Source organism: Microtus ochrogaster, linkage group LG4 (assembly GCF_000317375.1).
Source record: "Microtus ochrogaster isolate Prairie Vole_2 linkage group LG4, MicOch1.0, whole genome shotgun sequence".
NCBI classification, from domain to species: Eukaryota; Metazoa; Chordata; class Mammalia; order Rodentia; family Cricetidae; genus Microtus; species Microtus ochrogaster.
The window spans coordinates 6579685-6600857 of record NC_022030.1 but is presented as its reverse complement, the minus strand read 5'-3'; the positions used below and the strand labels follow the sequence as shown (position 1 = coordinate 6600857).

At 42.9% G+C, this 21173-nt stretch overlaps 1 protein-coding gene across 2 annotated transcripts in view; it reads right to left on the bottom strand.

The window, feature by feature from the left end:
• The window catches only part of Pde7b (phosphodiesterase 7B), a 321725-nt gene continuing 300552 nt past the window's right edge, over positions 1–21173 (bottom strand). For both annotated transcript variants that reach the window (XM_005360960.2, XM_005360959.3), the window contains 4 exons: positions 15009–15153; positions 12366–12462; positions 9240–9320; positions 1–3100 (listed from right to left, as the gene is read on the bottom strand). In XM_005360960.2, the coding sequence (XP_005361017.1) occupies positions 2886–3100; positions 9240–9320; positions 12366–12462; positions 15009–15153 (538 nt within the window). In that variant the 3' untranslated portion in view covers positions 1–2885. The remainder of the gene's footprint in view (positions 3101–9239; positions 9321–12365; positions 12463–15008; positions 15154–21173) is intronic.

The following is a 21173-nucleotide window of genomic DNA, read 5'->3' as shown; positions in this document are numbered from 1 at the left end:
TCTCTCTTTTTCTCTCTGAGATCTTGACTTTGGCTTGCTAAGACAGTTCTTCGAGGCCTTCATTTCCAAGCAACGAAGGAATTAAACATGAGCTAGGTGGACTCACAGGTTGAGACTTCAAAGCTGTAGTGACACACGAATCAACGAATCAAGAGCCGTGTCTCCACTACTACTTGGATAGCTTGTATTAAATTCTTCTGAGAGCCATTAGCAGGCAGGAAAAGCAAGAGTTTTCACCGTTAATTTTTGCCCACAAACGTGGAGCTCAAGTTTGTAGACGGCAGAAAAAGGAAGGTGCATCTATGGATGCGGCGTGCCCCCCTTTACTGCTGATTTTCATTAGATTTGTGTCTTAGAACCGTTGGCTATTTGGTAGTTTGATTTGTTAACTCCTATTTAGGACTCAGCTGCAATGTGAAAACCCTTCCCCTATAACTACTAAGAATGCCCCATCCTAATTAACTCACAATATAATCATAATGTAAGCAAACTCTACTTCCTTAACTCCAGGGAGAGATTTCACTGGCTAAAAACAATGTTTTCTTTACTGATTTTATTTTGTCATCCTGAGCAATTGATTTCTTTTATATGATCTCACATATATAAAACCAGACTACTACAGCCCCACTTTCCCAAGGGAGGGTTTGAAGCAGGAATCCATCCATCCATCCATCCATCCATCCATCCATCCATCCATCCATCCATCCATCCATCTTGTCTGAGGCCTTGCTTAAGCTCAGACCCTCAGAATACCATAGCAATAAAGAAACGTAAGTCAGTTCACAGCTGCTACAGAAAACAAAAGTTAGTGTTAAGTTTCCTCGATCTCCCTTCTCACCCATATCAGGAATTTCAAAGCATTCTCCACCCATTTCCTAAGTCCTTCATACCATCCTTAGCGCCCCTTCTGACAACCTTGCCTACTTCAATGAAAAATATATCCATCTTTCCAATTCCCTCCAAAACCTTAAATCTGCAAGTCCCAATCTTTCTGTAAGAACATATTCCAGGCCAGTCAAGCTCTTCACATTTCACTTGTATTGTCAGGAGAAACAGACCCACATCGGTTGCACATTGGAAATGAGAGCTAGCTAGCTGTCTCTATCAGCTTGAGAAGTGGCTTCATCACGGCCGACATGTTCCCACTCCATGTTCAGTAAAGAGAAAGGGGGCACTGGTAGCTCCCATCTAACATTATCTATGCTAGAACTCATAGAGAAAAGGCTCAACGCGCAGAGTTTGCCTGAGTAAGGATGCCGGAGCACTCGATTTTACAGCCAAGGGCTTCAGAAGAGTGGCAACAGCATCCCCAGCTGACTCTGCTGGTTACAGCCTAATGAACCACAAAGACCTGCGAGGAGGGTAAAGTCTCTAATAAAACTGAAATAGCTTCTTTTTAAAATAATGTTAAATTCAGCTAAAGAGTTGGGCAGTTGTTCACATGAAGATATAGAAAAAAAAAGGTAATCTCCAGTTACTATCAACACCAAAGAAGTGCACACCAACCAACCACGAACCAAAGAGACTTTGGTATTGTAGCCATAACAGACAATGTGCGGCATGGGAGCCGGGAGTTCCCTGATGGTTAGATGGCAGGGTCATAGGAGGCTGTTGAGACCTGCTATGTCTCCTGGGAGGTTGATGCACCCCGCGTTCTCTAGCAGGAGTCACATACACACAAGCTTATCGGTGGGCTTGTTAAAACAGAGTGCGAGACTGCTGCACTGGAAAGCCACCTCCATCTTGCAGAAAGGGTGTGGTTATTCTGAGGAAACCATACTTGGTGCCATAGATTAAAAACTACGGCCTCAAGAGGAATGCATGAGAAGTTTCCCCCCTAAAAAAGTCCCCTCCAAGACGATACTCAGTTTCGGCTTGTGACCTTAGCAGGAGAGCAGAGAGACGGTGACTGGGGCCAGGCAGTTCAGAAAGACGTCCTTAAAGATTTAGTTGGGCAGCTTTGGGAAGAGGAAAGATGTTTAAAGTTAAGGCCTTTATCTGCGAACAACAGTATATTAATAAACTCTATACCATATTTACAAATGCATTCTCTTGTATTAAAACTAACAGTATTCTGTTCACAGTGCCATTGTTTATACAGGTAGCAATCCCATAATACTCGTGTATTTTGGCATGGGAATCAGTAGCGTTTGGTATTTACAGGAAGTGTACACGTGTGAATATAAACAGGTCACTGAATCCGTAAAAGATAGATGGGCCGGAGGTGCAAAGGAATGAACTGTACAGCACCTGCTACCAGCCGGGAGGGGAAACATGGGGTTTCATAAATCGCAAAGATGCCAAATCTCTGACTAGAAGTGGCAAAGAGTCAATAGCAAAACAACGAACCCCCTCTTCAGGTTTGGGTACACTGAGTAATCTTAGTCCAAAGATTTAGACCCATTGCCTGGTGCATGAAATAGAAAAGTTAAAAAGATTCATTATTATTTTATAATAATAATTATTATTAAAATAGAAGATACTTTCTCTCACACTCTCGTTTGTGCTCTGGCACGAAGACCAGTCTTGCAGTTCCAAGTTTGCTGGTGTTGTCATGCAGGTCAGCGGTCTGATGGCGAACCCTAAAATGCTCTGGACGTAGGAGCTGCTGCCAGTCAGTGTGACCAAGGGCCAGAGCGGGACATGGCAGAAGCACCTCTTCCTTACTCCTGGTCTTTTCGGTTGGGGCAGCAGCCCCAGGATCAGCTCCAGGGACAGGACTAAGCCGCTTATTTCGGCAGCTAATGCTGAGGTGACAATGGCTTCTGTACACTTGGATCAACGAAGGGAGGCGGTAAGTGGCAGGCGGGTGGCATTCGAAGCCCAGAGTGGTGGGTTTGTGGCGAGGGCCGTCAGATGGCCTTGCTCCTGCAGACTGGGCTGTCTTAGGGCGTGGCGCCTTCCGTCTGCTCCAGGGTCTCAGATGTGGGGGCTGCGGAGTCCTGGCCACTGCCCCTGCGTCTGTGCTGCTTGGACAGCAGGCTCTTCCACTGGGCTTTGTTGTGAGCCAGATGGCTTAGCATGTTCTCCGACAGGGTGCTGTTTCCGGTGAACCGGGCCCACTCCCGGAAGAGCGGCTCCACGATGTAAGTCATGAAACCTGCAACATGCAAGGTCACACGCGAGGTTACCACACGGGGGATCAGGCTCACCTCCTTCACAAACACGACAGAGACGCACAGGGCACTCTGCAAGGGACAGGTGGGCGAACAAGATACGGTCTAATTGTTTTTATTTGGAGAGAGAGAGAGAGACAGAGAGAGAGAGAGAGAGGGACAGAGAGAGAGACAGAGAGAGAGAGACAGAGAGAGAGACTGAGAGAGAGACAAAGAGAGAGAGACAGAGAGAGAGACAGAGAGAGACAAAGAGAGAGAGAGACAGAGAGAGACAGAGAGACAGAGAGAGACAGAGAGAGACACACACACAGAGAGACAGAGAGAGAGAGACAGAGAGAGAGACAGAGACAGAAAGAGACAGAGAAAAGTGTGTGGAACCAGGGAAGACAGGCAGAGAGGAGAGAAAATCAATGGCCGAGGACCCCAGGGATTTGGTCATAATTCACTCTGATTACCTAGTGGGATACTTCTTTTGAGATTATTATTTTTATCGTATTGTCTTGCCTTCAATCACACCAGTCTGTGTGGTGTTTTGTTTTTATTTAATTTTAATTTTTTTTTTTTTGACAAGGTGTCTCTATATAGCCTAGGCTCTGGGATGTTGAGATTATAGGTATGTGCCGGCACGCCCAGCTCTAAACATTCATTGTCAATGCAGACTTTTTTTTTAAAAAGCAGTGCTAGCTAGGATTAAACCCACAACTTGGCACATGCGAGGTAAATGCTCTACAACGGGCACATGCCCAGCCCCTTTGATAGAGAGTTCTAGCTGCAAAAAGCCATCCTGCTTTAGTGGATGCGGACGACTGTTTGATGTTAGACTTCCTAGCTCCGTCAAAGCCCCTGCCCGACGGGGTCTCATATGCGGTCTTGGCTGGTCTTGAACTCATCTCGACCCTGCCGTCTCTATCTCCAGAGTGCTGAGGATACCGGATTCTACACTCATGTCCAGATAAAGTTTCTGTTCTTTTCATCATCAAACACTCATCGTGGTCTAATCCTGTCTTATTCTTAATGTGTTTTCCACATTAAGCATGATCTCTTAAACAAAGATAACTTTCTGTATAGTGTGGAATATTTGGAATTACCATAAACTTGGATTTATTTAGGTTTGATTGTACTTCACTGAGATGGAAACATGAAGAAAATGGCAAATGTTTCTGTGTGTAATAATTTTTCCAGCAACTAACACTTTATATTTAATAAGTACATGAACTATAAGTACTTGTTACTCTTGAATTTAGATATCTGACTTTTTTTGAAAAAAACTGGAAAATGATAGCCTTCTCAAAGTCAAAGTATGAATTTTAGAAAGTGCCGCCTCCTAAGTAGAACAGTTATAGTTCTAACATTAAAAAAAAAAATTCAACACATTTCCCCCCTGCCGCTACCGTGGAATTACCTCTGATATGTGATGTTACCGTGGAGTTACCGCTGATTTGTGCTGGTGTTCTGTGAAGGCTTTTTTCTCTAGCTAGGAAAGTGATTTTAAAGTCGGAGTAAGCATCAGAAGGGCTCGAGGGGCTGCCCCCTCAGTTGCTGCTTACTGTATCTTCTGGTGTGGTGGGCAGGGTAGGGAGGGATGGTGGCTTTATTATGGCAGGTTGAAGGAAACCTTTTTTTTTTCTTTTTGTCTTCCTATAGATTCTACAAATCAGAGATGAGTTTGATTTCCTATCTTTTAAAAATGATGGAGGGAGGAGAGGAGTGAAGAAGTGTGGGAGAAGGGGAGGAAAGTGCTCTGTCCTTTTGTGCAGATGTGAACTACTTCTGTAGAAAGTCAACCCTAAGACTCGCACTCGGGAATGTATCATTTTAGGTCGGGATGGGAGAGAGAGGTAGAGATTGCTCTTTACACACTTTACCACTGAGCTATCTCCTGGGGAGATGGGGTAACAAAAGGGGATGGTGGATGGCTTAACCAGAACTAAATGGTGTATGAAAAAGCCTCATGGAAACCCATTTATTAACAGTCTAATTTCAAAATACAACTTTAAAAAAGAGAGAGAGAGAATTTGAATGGAATTGCCCTGCATGGGTTGGCACTGCCTCTCTCAGAAGACATGGGTTATTTAATGGAAATTGCAGTACAAGGCATGGAATACTGACCTATGACCCAGGGTGTCTCTGAAACCCTGTAGGTTATTGCCATTGCCCAGGTTACCCACCACAAGTATATGGTTAGACTCTATTGCTGAAGATACCACACAGTTTGGATGGAGGATACAGAGAAATCTCAAACTAACTCGGAAACTTCCTCCTTGACGGCCAGCTTTCAGTGTACCAGAAGGTATTAAGCAGGCAGCTTTGGAGAGAGGAGACTGATGTCTTTTAACCCAGTGCTTGTCCCTGTGTGCTGCGATGTTGACCTGCCAGACAAGCTGTGCCTTCCAGCACACCCGTGGCATTAAAGTTATGAGTTAACTAACTGCTTTCTGATTGGATTTGAGACCTGTTCCACAGGAAAGAATTTCTTGTCTGGCATTGCAATCCTAATCAAAAGCTCGTGGCTACAGAGGCCACAGGCCCTAGGGTAGAACATATTGCTTTGTTAAATGTCCATGCATCAAATTGTCTTCTAAATATTTGTGTTTATCCCCGTAGGTCTGCCTGCTCACGACCTTGGTGAGAGAAGCTTCCTTCTGCAGTGGATAGCAGTTGGTGGAGAAAGACGCAGTTAGTCAGGGTGCTAATAGTGAGAGACTGCGTATTCAATATTAAATGGGAGAGATATCTTATTATCCCACTCTCTCATCCCCAAAGGCCCAGAGAGCATTGTGGGATAGGAGACAAAACGAATGTAAGACTCAGGGAATGGGAGGTTGCTGGGAGATGCTGGGAGATACCATCCTCTGGCCATGACTTGGCTACCACAAATTATAAACTCAGCAGCCGTGGATACCCACACAAGACCTATACAAAGTCAAGTCAGGTAAAAATCTGTGCAGAGATGGGGTAGATGACCTTTAGGCCCTACTCATACTGAGTTGCTTTTGGCAGTGAATAGTTACTGGGAAAGAGGGAATCATTTTTTTATTAAGGATATAACCACTGGGTTTCCCAGGCTCTGGTGAGTGGTTCCACATCCATGCACATATGGGCAGCTCTATTTGAACTTGGGTCATAAAATATATATGAAGTTGGTATGTGTATGATGGGGGGCTATTGAGGGGAAGATAAGGGGTAGATATGATCATATTTCATAGCATACATGTATGGAATTATCAAAACTAAAGAAAACTATAAGTTTCTTTTCTATTAGTCAACACAGTAGCCATAAACAACAACAACAACAAGAATATGAGAACAGACATTTAAGTGGGGGGGGCAAGACAGAAAAATAGCTACATTGTATAGGATCCCGTGGAGAAAGGGGTATGTGGGTATGGACCAGAGCTTGCAACATCCATTTGCCCCTTTATCTCTTCATCATTTTCCCAATTTAGCCTGACTTACCTTGTCACACTTTCCGACCTGAACCTGCCAGAGCTGGCAGATGTGTAGCAGGGAAAGATTTATGAATGGAGTGTTGTTTTATACTCATCTTCCCTTTCTCTTTCTTGTTATTCTGATGTAGTAGCCATAGGAGTTCCCCTTTCATTCAATACCCATTCCATTTTAGAGGCAGTATCTATGGCAACCACATATTACTAGGCTGAAAACCAGGGCATACGATGAGATATATACATGTGTTCTCATGACAACAGCAGGACAGACCTCTGAAATCAGACCTGTCCTCCAGATCTAGGCTGTATGCTTAATAGTGTAAAGGTTTTTACTTGGGAAATGCATGACTCTATGTGTTATAAACAGTAACCTGGCAAGAGTCTTTCTATCCAGAGTTTAATAAAGGGATTCTCAGAATTAGAAATCAAACCTCTAAAACCTCCTAACTAAAGCACAAAGCAGGGCTGGACTCAAGAAAGTTGAGGCTGTGTCTCTGTTGTTTGTTTCTGAGTTGCCCTTTGCTCTTGGTGTTCTCTCTCTCTCTCTCTCTCTCTCTCTCTCTCTCTCTCTCTCCCTCCCTCCCTCTCTGCCTTCCTCCATACTCTCACTTTCTTCTTCTTCTTCAGCTGATCTTCGCAGATGCCAAGGCACTGAGCTTGGAGACTTGCAACCCTATGGATGCGAAGGCCTCTGTGGAGTCTGTGGGAAAAGGTGCAAAGCTGCAAACTGCTAGATGCCAGGATGCAGTTTGTTAAGGAAAAGAGTTGATGTTTTGTTTGGTTTCGATGGAAGTACTCCCAGAAGAAAGGCTAGCTTTACATAGACATGGAATTAGGGATTTAAGATGTAGAGCAAAAATATTTCCTTCAGTAAAAGTGAGGAAAGTAAAATTTTGCCCACTTGATCTGCGTGAGGATCTTATGTGCAATGAGATTAGATAAAGTAATAATCATTCTGCATGCAATGGGAACATACTTGAACAGATTACCACAATTGACACTTGAAAGGGAGTCCAGTTTTGTGAGAACATGAGTGAAATAAGTTTTAGAGAGAGAGGAAATGCTGACATCTGGCCACAGGGGGACAGCAGGGCTCTAGGATCTCAGGCCTTACATGGGAAGGGGACCCTGAAGAGACTTTGAATGGCTAGAGTCTATTCTTTGTATGTGTGGTGTGTTCTCATGTGCATGTGGGTACAGAAGTATCTGTGCGTGCAGTTGGAAGCCAGAAGTCAAAGATGGGTGTCTTTATCAGCTGCTCTCTCTTTTATTCTTATTATTTATTTTTGTGTACATGTGTGTGTTTGCATGTGCACATGTGTTCTCATGCATATGAATGCCTGTATGTGTGTTTTGCATCTATGTGCACGTGTGTGCTTGTGTTTGCATTTGTGTGGATGCATGTGCGTATTTGTGTGCATATGTGTGCATGTATATATGCATGTGTACATGTGCTTACACGTATATATTTTTGTGCATGTGTAAATATGTGTGCATATATGTGTATACATATATGCGCATGTACATTTACACATGCATGTGCATGTTTGTGCATATATGTGTGTGTGTGGAAGCCAGAGGTAAATTGGGTGTTTCTCCAAGATTGCCCTTCACCTTTATTTTTTAAATTATTCTTTAAAAAATTAAAAAATATGTTTTATTTTAATTTACATGTATGTGTGTGTGTGTGTGTCTGTATCTGGGCTTTAACACATGAGTGCATGTGCCCACAGAGGTGGCTGGGAGACACTGGACATGGATGCTAACAACCAAACTCGGGTCCTCTGCAAGGGCAGTCACATGCTCTTCACTCCTGAACAATTTATCCATTTTTTTTTAAGACAGGGTCTCTTACCCAACCTGAAGCTCATTAATTCACCTAGGATGACTGACCAATGAGCTTCAGGGATCATTTGCTGGCTTCTGTGCCTAGCTTCTTATGTAGGTTCTGAGGATCTGAACTTAGGTCTTCATGCTTGTGTTCCTGTGAGGCAGGCATACTGACAGAGTCATTTCCCCACCCACTCCTCCGTATCTTTTGACACAGGATCTCTTGGTGAGTCTGGAGTTTGCCTAGCAAACACTTTACCTACCAAGCCATTGCTCCAGCCAATAGATTCTGTTCTTTTTGTAGTGCTAGGGATGGGTTCATGGCCTTGCACATTGCATACAATTGCTATACCTTTGGGTATACCTTCTGAGCTCTTGGCTTTTTAGACTGGGTTTTACTATGCAGCTCAGTCTGACTTTGAATTTGCTACTAGTCTATACTGGATTTGAATTTATGATCTTAATAGTTCATCATCCCAAGTGCTTGGATTATAGGTATGTATATATTCTTCACTCCTGAACAATTTATCCATTTTTTTTAAGGATTATAGGTATACTATAGGGCTTCTCTTGATTTCTATCCTAAATCACAAAGTAATACTATAACTTAGTATTAAGTTAGTTAAGGGTCTGTAACTAATCCATACCTTAATTGTTCTAATATCTCAACTGAGGATTATCTAAAAGATCAGTCATGATAAAAGTCTTTGCTTGGTTCAGCTATTTAGATCTCTGGAAGGCTGTGCTGTCTTGGTTGTTGTTGTCGTTATGATTATTTTTATCATTTTGTGACTCCTGGTAGAGGTGCAAAGCTATTCATTAAAAAAAAAAACAGATTCTAACTCACCGATTTGTATGCTAGGGATTGAGTCTTTCTGTTGATTACAAAGAGGACTGATTTCCAGTTCAAATTTCTGCTCAAGGTCACCTAAGAAGAAAGAAGAAACACATGGCAATTCAGATTCATAGGATGTTGGAGGAACTTATTCTGGGGGCTACTGTTTCTTCCCTTGGAATCACCATGAACCCTTTAGGACCACTGGCGCTTGGAGCTTGTCTGAAAAAGGTAAAAACCAAGGGCATCAATGATTGCTACCAATGGCCCATTTGAGTAGTATCTATTCTCTCTCTCTCTCTCTCTCTCTCTCTCTCTCTCTCTCTCTCTCGTGTGTGCATGATGTATGAGTGGAGAAAGTGAGGCACAACCATTAGGGAGAGACTCTCCTCTTCACCATGTCAAGGGTGGGGCTCGAACTTGCATTGTCAGGCTTGGTGGCAGGAGCCCTCACCATTTTCATAGATGGAAATGCTTTCTGCCTAGTCCATTCTGGGAACTCCTTGAAATGTGTCCACCACACTAGGAACTAAAATTTTAATTTCTTTTTACATGATAACTAATTAAGATTTAGCTTACCATATAAGCCTCAGAGATAGCTTATTAGAAAGTGGAGAGCAGCGCCTGGCCTTCAAAACCTAGCTCACTCCCACCCTTGTCATCAGTGGGCTGACATGATAGGTCTCTACTGTTGTATTTCATGTCTTTCCGTGAGATTGGTTTAGTCCTTCTCTTACTCAACAGACAAGTATGAAACACTTGTATTCTTCGGGAATTCTACTAACCAATGTACAAGGTAGAAAAAGAAAAAGCAAACAGTCTCTCTTCTCCAGAAATGTTGCTTATTAGCATTTGGGAGGTAATGCTACACTGTAAACCAGCTATATTCCTTTGTGGCTACTGTAACATCCCCTATGTGGAATTATTTATATAAAAGTAAATTTTACTGACAATTAGACAAAGCTAGAGGTGGACGCTCAATAAAACCTTTTTGAAAGACTAGGTTAATTGTGGAGATCTCAATCCATTTTCACAACTTATGTAAAGAAATTCTACCTTCTTAATGTTTGTACTTCTGAGGATTTGACATTTTCCTAATTCATAGGCTACCATTTTCCTCTCCCCTGTGTCTGAAACCTGAATTTAAAGGAATTTTCTTTGTTTAACGATATGTTACAGCCACGATGTTTGTCCTACCTGGGCACAGTGGCCCATGCTCACAACGCCCACATTCTAGAACCCGAGGCAAATGGGTTGTGATTTGGAAATCAACCTCTATTATATATCAAGACTCCATCTCAAAACAACAACAACAACAACAACAACAACAACAACAACAACAACACGGTGACAGCAACAGCAAAAGAGATAACCATCTAGAACTGTCGATAGAAGGCTGACTGCCAGGGGCAGGGTGAGATGAATTGGCATGAGTTCAAACCCCTCATTGAAATCCAGAATGGGATCAGTTAAGATGATGGAAACTATAAAGTTAAAAGAATATTCAATATGGATTGAAGATTATTTGGGTGAGCAGAATGCAGCATTCTCAAAACAAACAGAACTTCTACTGGACGACAAGGCTGTTAGCTGGATCTGGCTATGTGCTGGTCTGTACTCAGTTCCTTTGTCTGCCATGGGATATCCAGCATGTGTGAAAGGTCCTCTGTAGTGATGGCAGAGACAAGAATTCCAGGCCTTTCCATATTATTGCACTGCACACACAGATCTAACTAGGGCTAGTTTTTGCCTAGAAATATTATAATAGGTCACCTTATTGCTTGGTGCCGTGAGTTCCTCTTAGTCAACAGCTTCGATTTGGAACTCCATGTCTGCCCAAGTGGTATGACCCTTGCCCCAAGTTGCTTAGCATCTAAGTAAAGTGTCAGATGAGCAAGTTAAAGGGTTGAATCACAACTGACACCAACCGCAGCACGTGACTGAATTAAAAGCAAGTGGGGCAGAGAAGAACCTCGATGTTCAACACTGTAGCCCCGCCTCCTCTCCCGCTGCTGTTTCAATAGTTTATGCATCACATCGTGAGTCACACCCTGCTTACTCTGAAAGCTCTCTGCCCCAGCTTCATCGTGCTCCCTTATGTTCTGACCTCAGCGGAGACTTTACGTCTCGGTCAACTAGAACTGAGTTTTGAACTTCCAATGACTCATGCTGGATGCTTGTCATAAGAGTTCCACGAGCACTTTTGCTCCCAGAGTGTCGGTGAGCAGACCCTTCTGGCCCCGTGTGAACTCATCCCTCCTTTGTCTTCCGTCTTCAGAACCATCACGATACCACTGACATATCTCTCAGTGGACATTTTTCCAAAAGGCTCACGGTTGCTGTTTGACCTCCCTGAGGAGCTGGTATGTGGGACACTTTAAGCATTATTTGTTCCCAGCCTCTTAAACCTGATCCTGTCCCTAGCATGAGGGTACTGCTGATGCCCGAACAAACATCCTGAATGTTGAAACCCAGCCTGAAGAAACAAGGCTGTGTTTAAACGTCTACATCCCACCCAACGTCGGGATTCTTCCTGCTCATTTACTGCCTGCCTTCTGAAGGCAGGCGATCTTTGAAAAATTATGCCCTACCTTAGGGCCATTTGTCTTTTCACAGAAATATTCGCATTTGTTATTGTTGAAACTGTATTCAAATGATTTAGTTCAATTCTTGGCTAACTTTGAGCTATTTCATTGGAAACTTTAAGAACCTGAAAAAAAGGCGTACAAAAGGCTCCAAATCCTTCTCTCAGGATGGAAGACCTTGACCTCCAAACAGTGCTTAGCCTTTAGACTGTACTCAGCTCATTAAAAGGAAGGTCAGGGCAAAAACTGAACTGCCTATCATACATACATACATGTATATATGTATGTGTATAACTGTGTGTGCGTATCTTGCTTTCATTCATTGCATTGTATCTTGTTATTACCTGCTTTCATTGTAGTCAGTGATATTTATTTAAACTTCTCTTCCCTATGAAAGGGTTGGACGGTTCACAAGAGAGTTACAGAAAAAGGTTAGGATAATCAGAGTTAATGAAAGAGCAAATGCCATGACAGACTAGCCGTTCCTGTTTTATTCGGATCATTGTTCAAAGTGAGAAGGGGAAAGAACTCCTCAGCTGTGGGATCTACTAACCTTGCCTGTAGAATTCTTCACAGACCCTTTCACTCCACTGTTTGCTCATCTCCCAGATTCGACACGGATTGCAAATGTCAGCACACTTCAAGGCGATCTAAGAAAGGACAGGGCAGGGAGAGAAAGTCAGAGGGCGTCTTCAAATGTACCCCAGGCTGAAGGGCCTGTGAGGCCTGCCTGTCTGTCTCACGGTACCAAGCTCGTGTTTATAGAGCGCCTTCCCAGCATGCCTTCTCAGGTGCAAATGTACTCCCAAGCCAAAGGGCCCAGGAGGTCTGCCTGTCTGTCTTGGGTTCCAAGACCCTGTTTACAGAAGGCCTTCCCAGCATTCTGTAAAGTCCCTTCTCAGGAAACAACTGTTGTCCACAACTGCATAAAATCCTTCATCAGAGCTCCCATTTTATAGCAGCAAGGGAGGTGAGTCTCCGTCTAAGGGTACAGAGCCTCCTGGAGAAGACTTGGGGGGCAGGTGGGCAGGCCAATGAAAGCTCTGGTCTGGTTCCATCTGTTGTCCCAGCCCTCTGTGGCAGGTTGTTGCAGGGATCTGGCCAGACTCAAGTACAATCATCTGGAAGTCACTCTTATGTGGACAGCTCCATACATCTCTTAAATTGTGTTTGCGCTTACATGTCTGTTAGTGTAAGTAAGCTCTGCCTGCCAGCCAAAGTACTACGTCATGCTAAACCCAGGAGTCTTGTGTTTGCCTGGCTAAGTTAGGGCTTCTTGGGCTGCCGTACACGGCTCTGGATCTGAGGTGCCTCTCCGGTTTGTCTGTAGTGATGATCCTAGCGGAGTCACCTTGAAGTCCCAGGCATGTGGGTTCTCCTGACTAGCCACTAAGCGACGGCTGCCAGGAGACCTGCTCACTAGCAATGCTCATTGCTGTGACCCAGTACCTTATATCAGAATGGACCGGAGTGTTGGGTCTGGGAGAGCCTTGGATGACACTAAGCCATAAACCCAGTTGTTTTCTTTGGTCAGCAGGGGCATCAGTGCATGTGTTGGCATAGGTAAGGGGCAGAGGTCCTTTTAGGGATTTTAAAGATTCTGTTGAGTTAGCAAGACTTTCTTTTGCAATGCAGAGCCAAACATTTCAGTTACAAGTTGGTCTGAGTCAACCCTTGGCTCATCTTTGGCAGTAGGGTACTAATCTTTGAGCATTTAGGTAAGCAAATACTAGTTTAGAAAGAAGTGGGGCTGGGGGGGGGGAGAAAAATATATAGTTCAATAAAAACAAGGAAAAAAAGGCAAATCTATTAGAATAAAAAAGAGAAGTGCGTGTGAGGATATATTCCTACAGCCGGAAGCAGGGCATTTCCTGGTATGGATGGAGTGCTCTGGGTAGCGACACGTGAAAGGCCTGGGATAAACGAATATGGTCCAGTCTCTGGTTGTAGTTGGTCTGTCTAGGTAAGCCAGGATCCACATCCAGGCGTACAGTCATCTATGCCAAAAGGGCAGGAAGACGAGAGAAAACAAAAGGAAGGCTCTGATTTGGATATTGAGTCAAACTTCTAGTTCTGAGGTCCAATATGTCTCCCTTCTTGCATCATAAATGGCTTCTTGCCATGGAGTAAAGCAGAAAGAATTGGGCTTGATCCAATCCAACTATTTGATTCAATTCAATGTATATGTTTATATCTGAAAAGCCATAAACGTCTCCTGAGCAAGAGCTTAGGTATAGAAAAAAGAAGGCAAGGCCAATCTGGCCAGGCCTCGGGTGAAGGAAAGCTAAGGGCTTTTCAGGGTTTGGTGGCACTGTGATTTGCATAATATCCTCTCAGAGGACAGAAGCAGCCCTTCCATGGCATAGGTGTCACACTGATTAACTTTCTGTCAAGACACAGAACATGGGTAGCTCAGGGTAAGAGCCCTTGCTGTGGCATTCTTGGTCAAGGCTGCCCATTTTGGATGTGACTCCCAGCACTGTTTTTTCCTTTTTGTATAGCAGGAACTATCTATACAAGGCTGTGGTGGTTTAAATGAGAATGGCCCCCATAGGCTCATATATCTGACTGATGGGTTTCCAATGGTGGAATTGCTTGGGAAGGATTAGGAGGTGTGGCCTTGGTGGAGGAAGTGTGTCACTGGGGATGGGCTTTTGGCCATTCCCAGTTGGCTCTCTCTCTCTCTCTCTCTCTCTCTCTCTCTGCGCCTCGCTGTTGTCGTCCCAACATGTAAGCCCTCAGCGACTGTTCCAACACCATGCTTATGCACATTGCCAGGCTCCCTGCCACAATTGTCACGGACTCACCCTTTGAAATAGTAATCAAACCTCTCGTGACATGTTTTCTCCCCAAAGTTTCCTTGGCCATTGGCATCTCTTTATGGTAGTCAAAAAGCAACCAAGCCCGAAGGTTATACACTTACTGATACACACAGTCTTCCATCGAGGTTACTTTGTGATGAGGCAGTTACCAAGCAAGGAAAAATGAGAATTTTTTCCATCCACTTTCTGAAACCTTGATTTTGCTTGTGCTTGGAAAACACTTAGCAGCTGCATCTCTTTCCAAGCTTTTTAATAAAGTAGGTCACCACTCCAACTTCCCCACGCATTAGAGCACCTCCTCAAAACGTGCTAAAACCATCGATTGCAACCCCAAGTGTTTTCACTTGGCCAGGCTGACGGCTTCTGTTGCTTACCTGAAGCATAAAGTGTCTGTCTTGTACATTCTCCAGTCTCAAGTCTTTATTGTGGAGGTGGGCTTTCAAGCGGGTGAGAAACTCATTCTGTCTGTTGATGTCGGTGGCCAAGATCAGGGAGCCCAGCTGCTGTTCAATATCCTGTCTGCGGCCACAAGAACAAAAGAGAAACGCACACTCACAAGGCCAGTCCCACTTGGATGACTGAGTGCCTCACTGTCGCGCGGCTTGCCATTTTATTTATTTATTTATCACACAGCACCCCGGTCCCTCACAGCCTGAGACTGAGCCTTCTGTCCTTGCACAGGGGGTGTGTCAGAGCTGCACAGAGAGACTCAAACATTAGCCAAATAAAGTTGTGCTCATTCCACATTCCCACGGATGCCATGGGGGAAGAAGAGTGGAAAGAGTAAAAGAAAGGCATGCGTTAAGGGGGACATAAAAGACTTAGAAAAATCACAAATGTTTGGCTCGTGCCTTTTGAAAGTTCAAAGTAGCTAAAACATTAAGATGTTCATAGAGAAAGGAAAGGTGGCAGCAATAGTTTTAACGTTTTAAAATATTTATGTCTATCTGTTATTATGTGTAGGGGTGTGCTTCTATGTCTATTATCTTGCATGACAATACCCATAGTGACCAGAAGAGGGCATTAGATTCCCTAAGGAGCTAAAAGTATACAATGGAAGAAAGAAAGCATCTTCAACAAATGGTGCTGGCACAACTGGATGTCAACCTGTAGAAGAATGAAAATTGACCCATATCTATCACCATGCACAAAACTCAAGTCCAAATGGATCAAAGACCTCAATATCAGTCCGAGCACACTGAACCTGATAGAAGAGAAATTGGGAGGTACCCTACAACAGATGGGCACAGGCGATTGCTTCCTAGGTATAACCCCAGCAGCACAGACATTAAGGGCAACATTGAATAAATGGGACCTACTGAAACTGAGAAGCTTCTGTAAAGCAAAGGACACTGTCACTAAGACAAAAAGGCAACCCACTGACTGGGAGAAGATCTTCACCAACCCCGCAACAGACAAAGGTCTGATCTCCCTGGTTACTAAAGATTGTGAGTTGCTTGATGTGGGTGCCAGGCACTGAACTCCTGTCCTCTGGAAGAGCGGTAAGTGCTGCTAACCAATGAGCCATCTTTCCCAGCCTCACGATCATAATTAGGAAGATGTGATGATGATGGTACTGTGGGATGGAATGAGTCAGTAATAACACAAAACAGGCCAGAAAGAGACAGTAGAACTTAAAGGCAAATCTGGGTCATTAAGACACCATTGCAAACCAACAGACAAGAGACACCTGAGCATACAAACAGCACAGGAGAAATGGGACATTTTACAAAAACAGTGCAGGTTAAAGCTTTGTTTCTCGTGTTGAAGCCAATCAGGAGAAGGAAGGACGGAGTGGTAACTAAATTCACCTTTAGAAATGGGCAGTGTTGAAGCAGGGTGCAGCGAGAATGGCTGTGCCGATTAATGAGTCAGGGTGACTTAGCCATCACCACCCAGTCAAAGACCATTGCCAGTGTCCTAGGCCATCCCACTGCCTCTTCTACGCCCTCCTTCTCCAGCAAGCCTGCTGTAACCACCCCCTTGCTCTTGGCTTTCTTCTTCTTCTTCTACTGGTTCCATCATTCATGTTTAATAAAATGATCTAATTTTAGCCACTTTCAGACTTTGTTATATGGTATATACTATATATGTAGTATATAGTAATATAGCTTGCCTTCACTGCCTTTGGTGGGTAGTCTTTGTACTATTTATTTCTTTAACCATATTTTTATTCTTTGAGAATTTCATACATGTGTACAATGTGTTTTCACCAAATCCACCCTAGTCCTTCCTCTTCATCTCTTCTCAGGTCCTTCACCCTGATCTACCTCTTTTTCAGTTTCATGCCCTTTTTTTTTGGTTAACTTGAATCCAGTTGGTGCTTCCAGTATGTACATTGGTGTAGGGTCATTGGTTAGAGCATGTTACCTCTGTTGCTGTTTTGAGACAGGGTTTCATATAGTCCAGGTAAGGCCTTAACTTATTATGTAGGGAGGCTGACCTTGAACTTATGGTATTTCTGCCTTCATGCCCCAAATGCTGGTATGCCACTATGTTTGGCTCATGTCTTTTTGACTTGAAATTATGTTTTGAAATTCATCCTTTTTGACAGGTAAGCTCTAGTACATAATTTTTTCATTATTATATTGAATTCCATTATAACAATATACTTTAATGTGTCTACCCATTTTTGATGGTCACTTCAGTTGCTTCTAGTTTTTGACTATTATCCAAAATGCCCAATAACCATGCTTCCATACTTCCAGTTACACGGGTGCAGAAGATGATCTTGGGTGCTTAGTCAGGAGTGAAATGGCTGCATCATGGTGTGTGTTCATCTCTGGTTTATTATATAAATTAGTGCAGTGTGTCTGGGGGTACTGAGAAATTAGCATAGAAATCATTTGATGGTGGAAATGAGGTGATTGAAGCTGTGTACAAGTTTATATGCACATGTTAACAAGAAGATGGCTAGGAAGGTATGTGATATAATGATGCTTACCTTTTTGCTTATAATAACAAACATTTTAGGGAAGAAATAATTCATGAGTAGGAGATTATAGCAGCTGTATTCATGCTATACAACTGTTAAGTAGTATATTTATTGATATGCAGAAATGTTATGTTTTACTGCATAAGAAAGCAGGAACCAATGAATGTAAAGTGTGATCTCCATGGTAACAGAAAGTAAGTTAGATGTAAAGTAGAATTACAGTTGATTCCCCTTTTCTTTATATTTTTCAATGTTGCATGCATTTAAAAATATGAGCAGTTATTAAATTTATAGTAAAATTATAACGTTAGAATTAGAATTGTTTTGTGAGTGAAGTTGAAAGACAAATAAAGAACTTCAAGTAATATTTATAATTTATAAGAAGTTACTATACGTAATATAGAGTTCTTACAAATGAATAGCCGTGACAAAAATGTGAAAAGAGCAAAAATAAGGGCTCTAAAATGAATAGCAGCGGCTGATAAATACATAAAAAGTTTAAGTGTCAGCTTGAGCAAAAGATTCTTGGTGATTGAATGAGAAGCTCTTCCATGCTTTCACTGTGTGTGTGCACACGTGTGTACATACATACTTGTGAAAACTTCCAAATATTTCAAAATGTAATAAAAGATACAGCTCAATTTTGGGAGATAGTTTGTTGGTAGATTCTTTTGTTATCAGTGGCAACACAGGTTAAGTATAGCTTCTCGGAAAAACAATCTTTAAAATCCAGAGTATCACAATTTTGGAAGAATATATGCATTTTAGATTTTAAGGTTTCTGGGGAAATAATATTTTGGTATATCTGCAATTCTGTGTTCAGATGATAAAAACAATACCTGCCATTTTTCAAATGGAATGCACAGAGCTGTGTGCCATCTGGCATTCAGCTTAAAGAAAGATTGGATTATTTTTTTTTTTTTACTACATGTTAGCAAGTCCTGTTTTCCCAGGGACAAACACCGCTCACCTCAGCACCATGCCTTATCCATGTTATGATTTTTTGGCAGCACCTACAGATGTGAGCAAATATTTTCAAGAGTGAAGCAAAGTACAAGTAAAAATAGAATCCAGACATCTAATGGGCACCTGAAAACTCACTGAGAGCTGCTGATGTAATAATGTCTCAGATACAATGTGACCGTGGTTTTATGTTGCCCTTTTATTATACTTTTATTATAAAGAGTGTTATTTATAGTGATAATTTAGAAACCATCTAGTTTCCAAGCAATAGTGAATAGACACATCTGCTTGGGTACGATATTGAGAAAGGGTCAACACAATAACTTTAAGTAACACATTGGCTGATGTAGAAGAAAGCCTTTATAGTAAACAAACACCGTTAGGGTGGTGTCCAATTCCTTGATCTCATCACTTGAGAGACGGAGGCAAGAGAACCAATATGAGTTTGAGTCAGCCTGGGCTAGAAAGTGAGCTCCTGTCTTAAAGCAATCTAAGAAGAAGGGATGGAGAAAGCTCAGAGGTAAAGCACCCTTGCTGCTGTAGCAGAGGATCTGAGTTTGGCTCCTAGCGCTCACACTGGATGGTTCACAAGTGCCTGTAACTCCAGCTCCAGTTAGTACACCATCTTCTGGCCCCCGAGGGGACATGAATGTATACAGACAAGCAGGCACACACATAAAAACCAAACCAAACCAAACGCCAAAACAAAAGAACAAAACCCTGAAAAGAACAACACACAAAACCTGAGCAAATGTCTTGCATCTTGTTAAAATATAAGCATACTGAAAAATACTGAAGGGAAACAGCTGCTAGGTTACCGGTGACTATTTCTCACAAATGGGGTCACCAGTACTCTTGTTTTTCTTCTTTGAACTACATGAACCTGTTCGTATTCTGTCTGCTGCTTTGTTCTTCAGACATGACAACTTCATTATGGTTCTAATGAGTACTTTTCTCAGCTTTCCTTTGTTTCTGCATTTAACATATCTGGCTTTCAAAGGTCAGGAAGATAACTCTAAAGTCCTTCCTTGAGGGTAGAAAAACTAATAAAGATGAATATAACTTTCTTTGTGAAGTTTGTTCACAATTATTATTATGTAATAATTAGTCTTCCAGCGGCAACATTTGATAACACAGTGTCTCACAAAGACACCGTGCTGCAGAAATAAGTGACATTTTCATAGCAATGCTAAGCGTGAGGAGGAGTGTGAGGACCCTAACTGGAGCAGCAAGGACCGGTGGGGCTGTTTTGGCAAAAGGCTGGCCATATGGGTCCTTTGTGCCTTCCTTCCCACTTTCCCCCCATTATATTCTTTTTGTTGTTTGTTTGTTTTGTTTTGATTTTCAAAACAGCATTTCTCTGTAGCTTCGGAATCCATCCTGGAACTAGCTTTGTAGACCAGGCTGGCTCAAACTCACAGAGATCCACCTGCTTCTGCCTCCTGAGTGCTGGGATTAAAGACATGCGCCACCACCGCCTGACTCCTCATTATATTCTTTATTAAAGACATGCGCCACCACCGCCTGACCCCTCATTATATTCTTTATTCCTTTCCTGCCCTCCATACTTCTTCTCTTTTCTCTTTCCTTTTGGCCTGGTTTTATTTCCAGAGGGCTAAAAAGTTGTCAAGAGTTCAGTTCCTTCTGTAAGCGGAACATTCCAGAGCTGTGTGAAATAGTGTCAGAGGTCCAGGAAAAAAGCTTACAAGCCCAGGTATGCTGCCTGTCTTACGGCCCACATCACTCAGCCCAGGGCATAGTACCTGTCTGTTGTGGAATATTACTTTAACTTTGTAATGGTGTGTCACATTTGTTAATGCTGCATTTGCTTAACTACGTAAAGATGTGTCGTATTTGCTTTACCTTGCTTGCCGAAGGCATCTGATTGGTCTAATAAAAAGCTGAACAGCCAAGACAGTATATGGATAGGAGGAGCTGGTGGGCAGAAAGAATAAGCAGGAGAAGAAGTCTAGACTCTGGGGAACAGAGAATAAGGAGAAAGAGAAAGACACCCGCAGCCAGCCAGCCAGGTACTGCAGGCCAGCCAGACATGGAAGAAGCAGGAAAAGTCGGACATGCAGAATGAAAGAAAGGTCAAAAAGCCCTGAGGCAAAAAGTAAATGAAGAGAAACAGGTTAAATTAAGTTATAAGAGCTGGTGGGACAAGCCTAAGATAGGGTTGAGCATACATAGCTGATTACATCTCCAGGTCATGATTTGGTGGCTTGTGGCCGAGAAAGCCTGTTACACCAGTCCTGTGGCAGCCACACCACCCTGACACCTGGACCGCTAGCTCCCACAGGCTCTTCAGACACAACTCACCTAACTCCTCTGGGTCCTGCAAGTTTTCATGAAAGAGGTCAGAATTAGTGGTGGTTTGTAAAACAGTGTATTGACTAAGTTGGGGCCATGAGGAAAATGAGGAAGATGATTCTCTCAGGTCTGACAAACAGCGGACTATGAAAATTAATATTTTTCTGCTTAAAATGAAAAAGACAGCTGGGCGTGGTGGAGCACACCTTTAATTCCAGCGCTTGGGAAGCAGAGGCAGGAAGATCTCTGAGTTCGAGGCCAGCCAGGTCTACAGAGAGAGTTCTGACAGCAAGGCTACAAAGAGAAACCCTGTCTTGGGAAAAAAAAA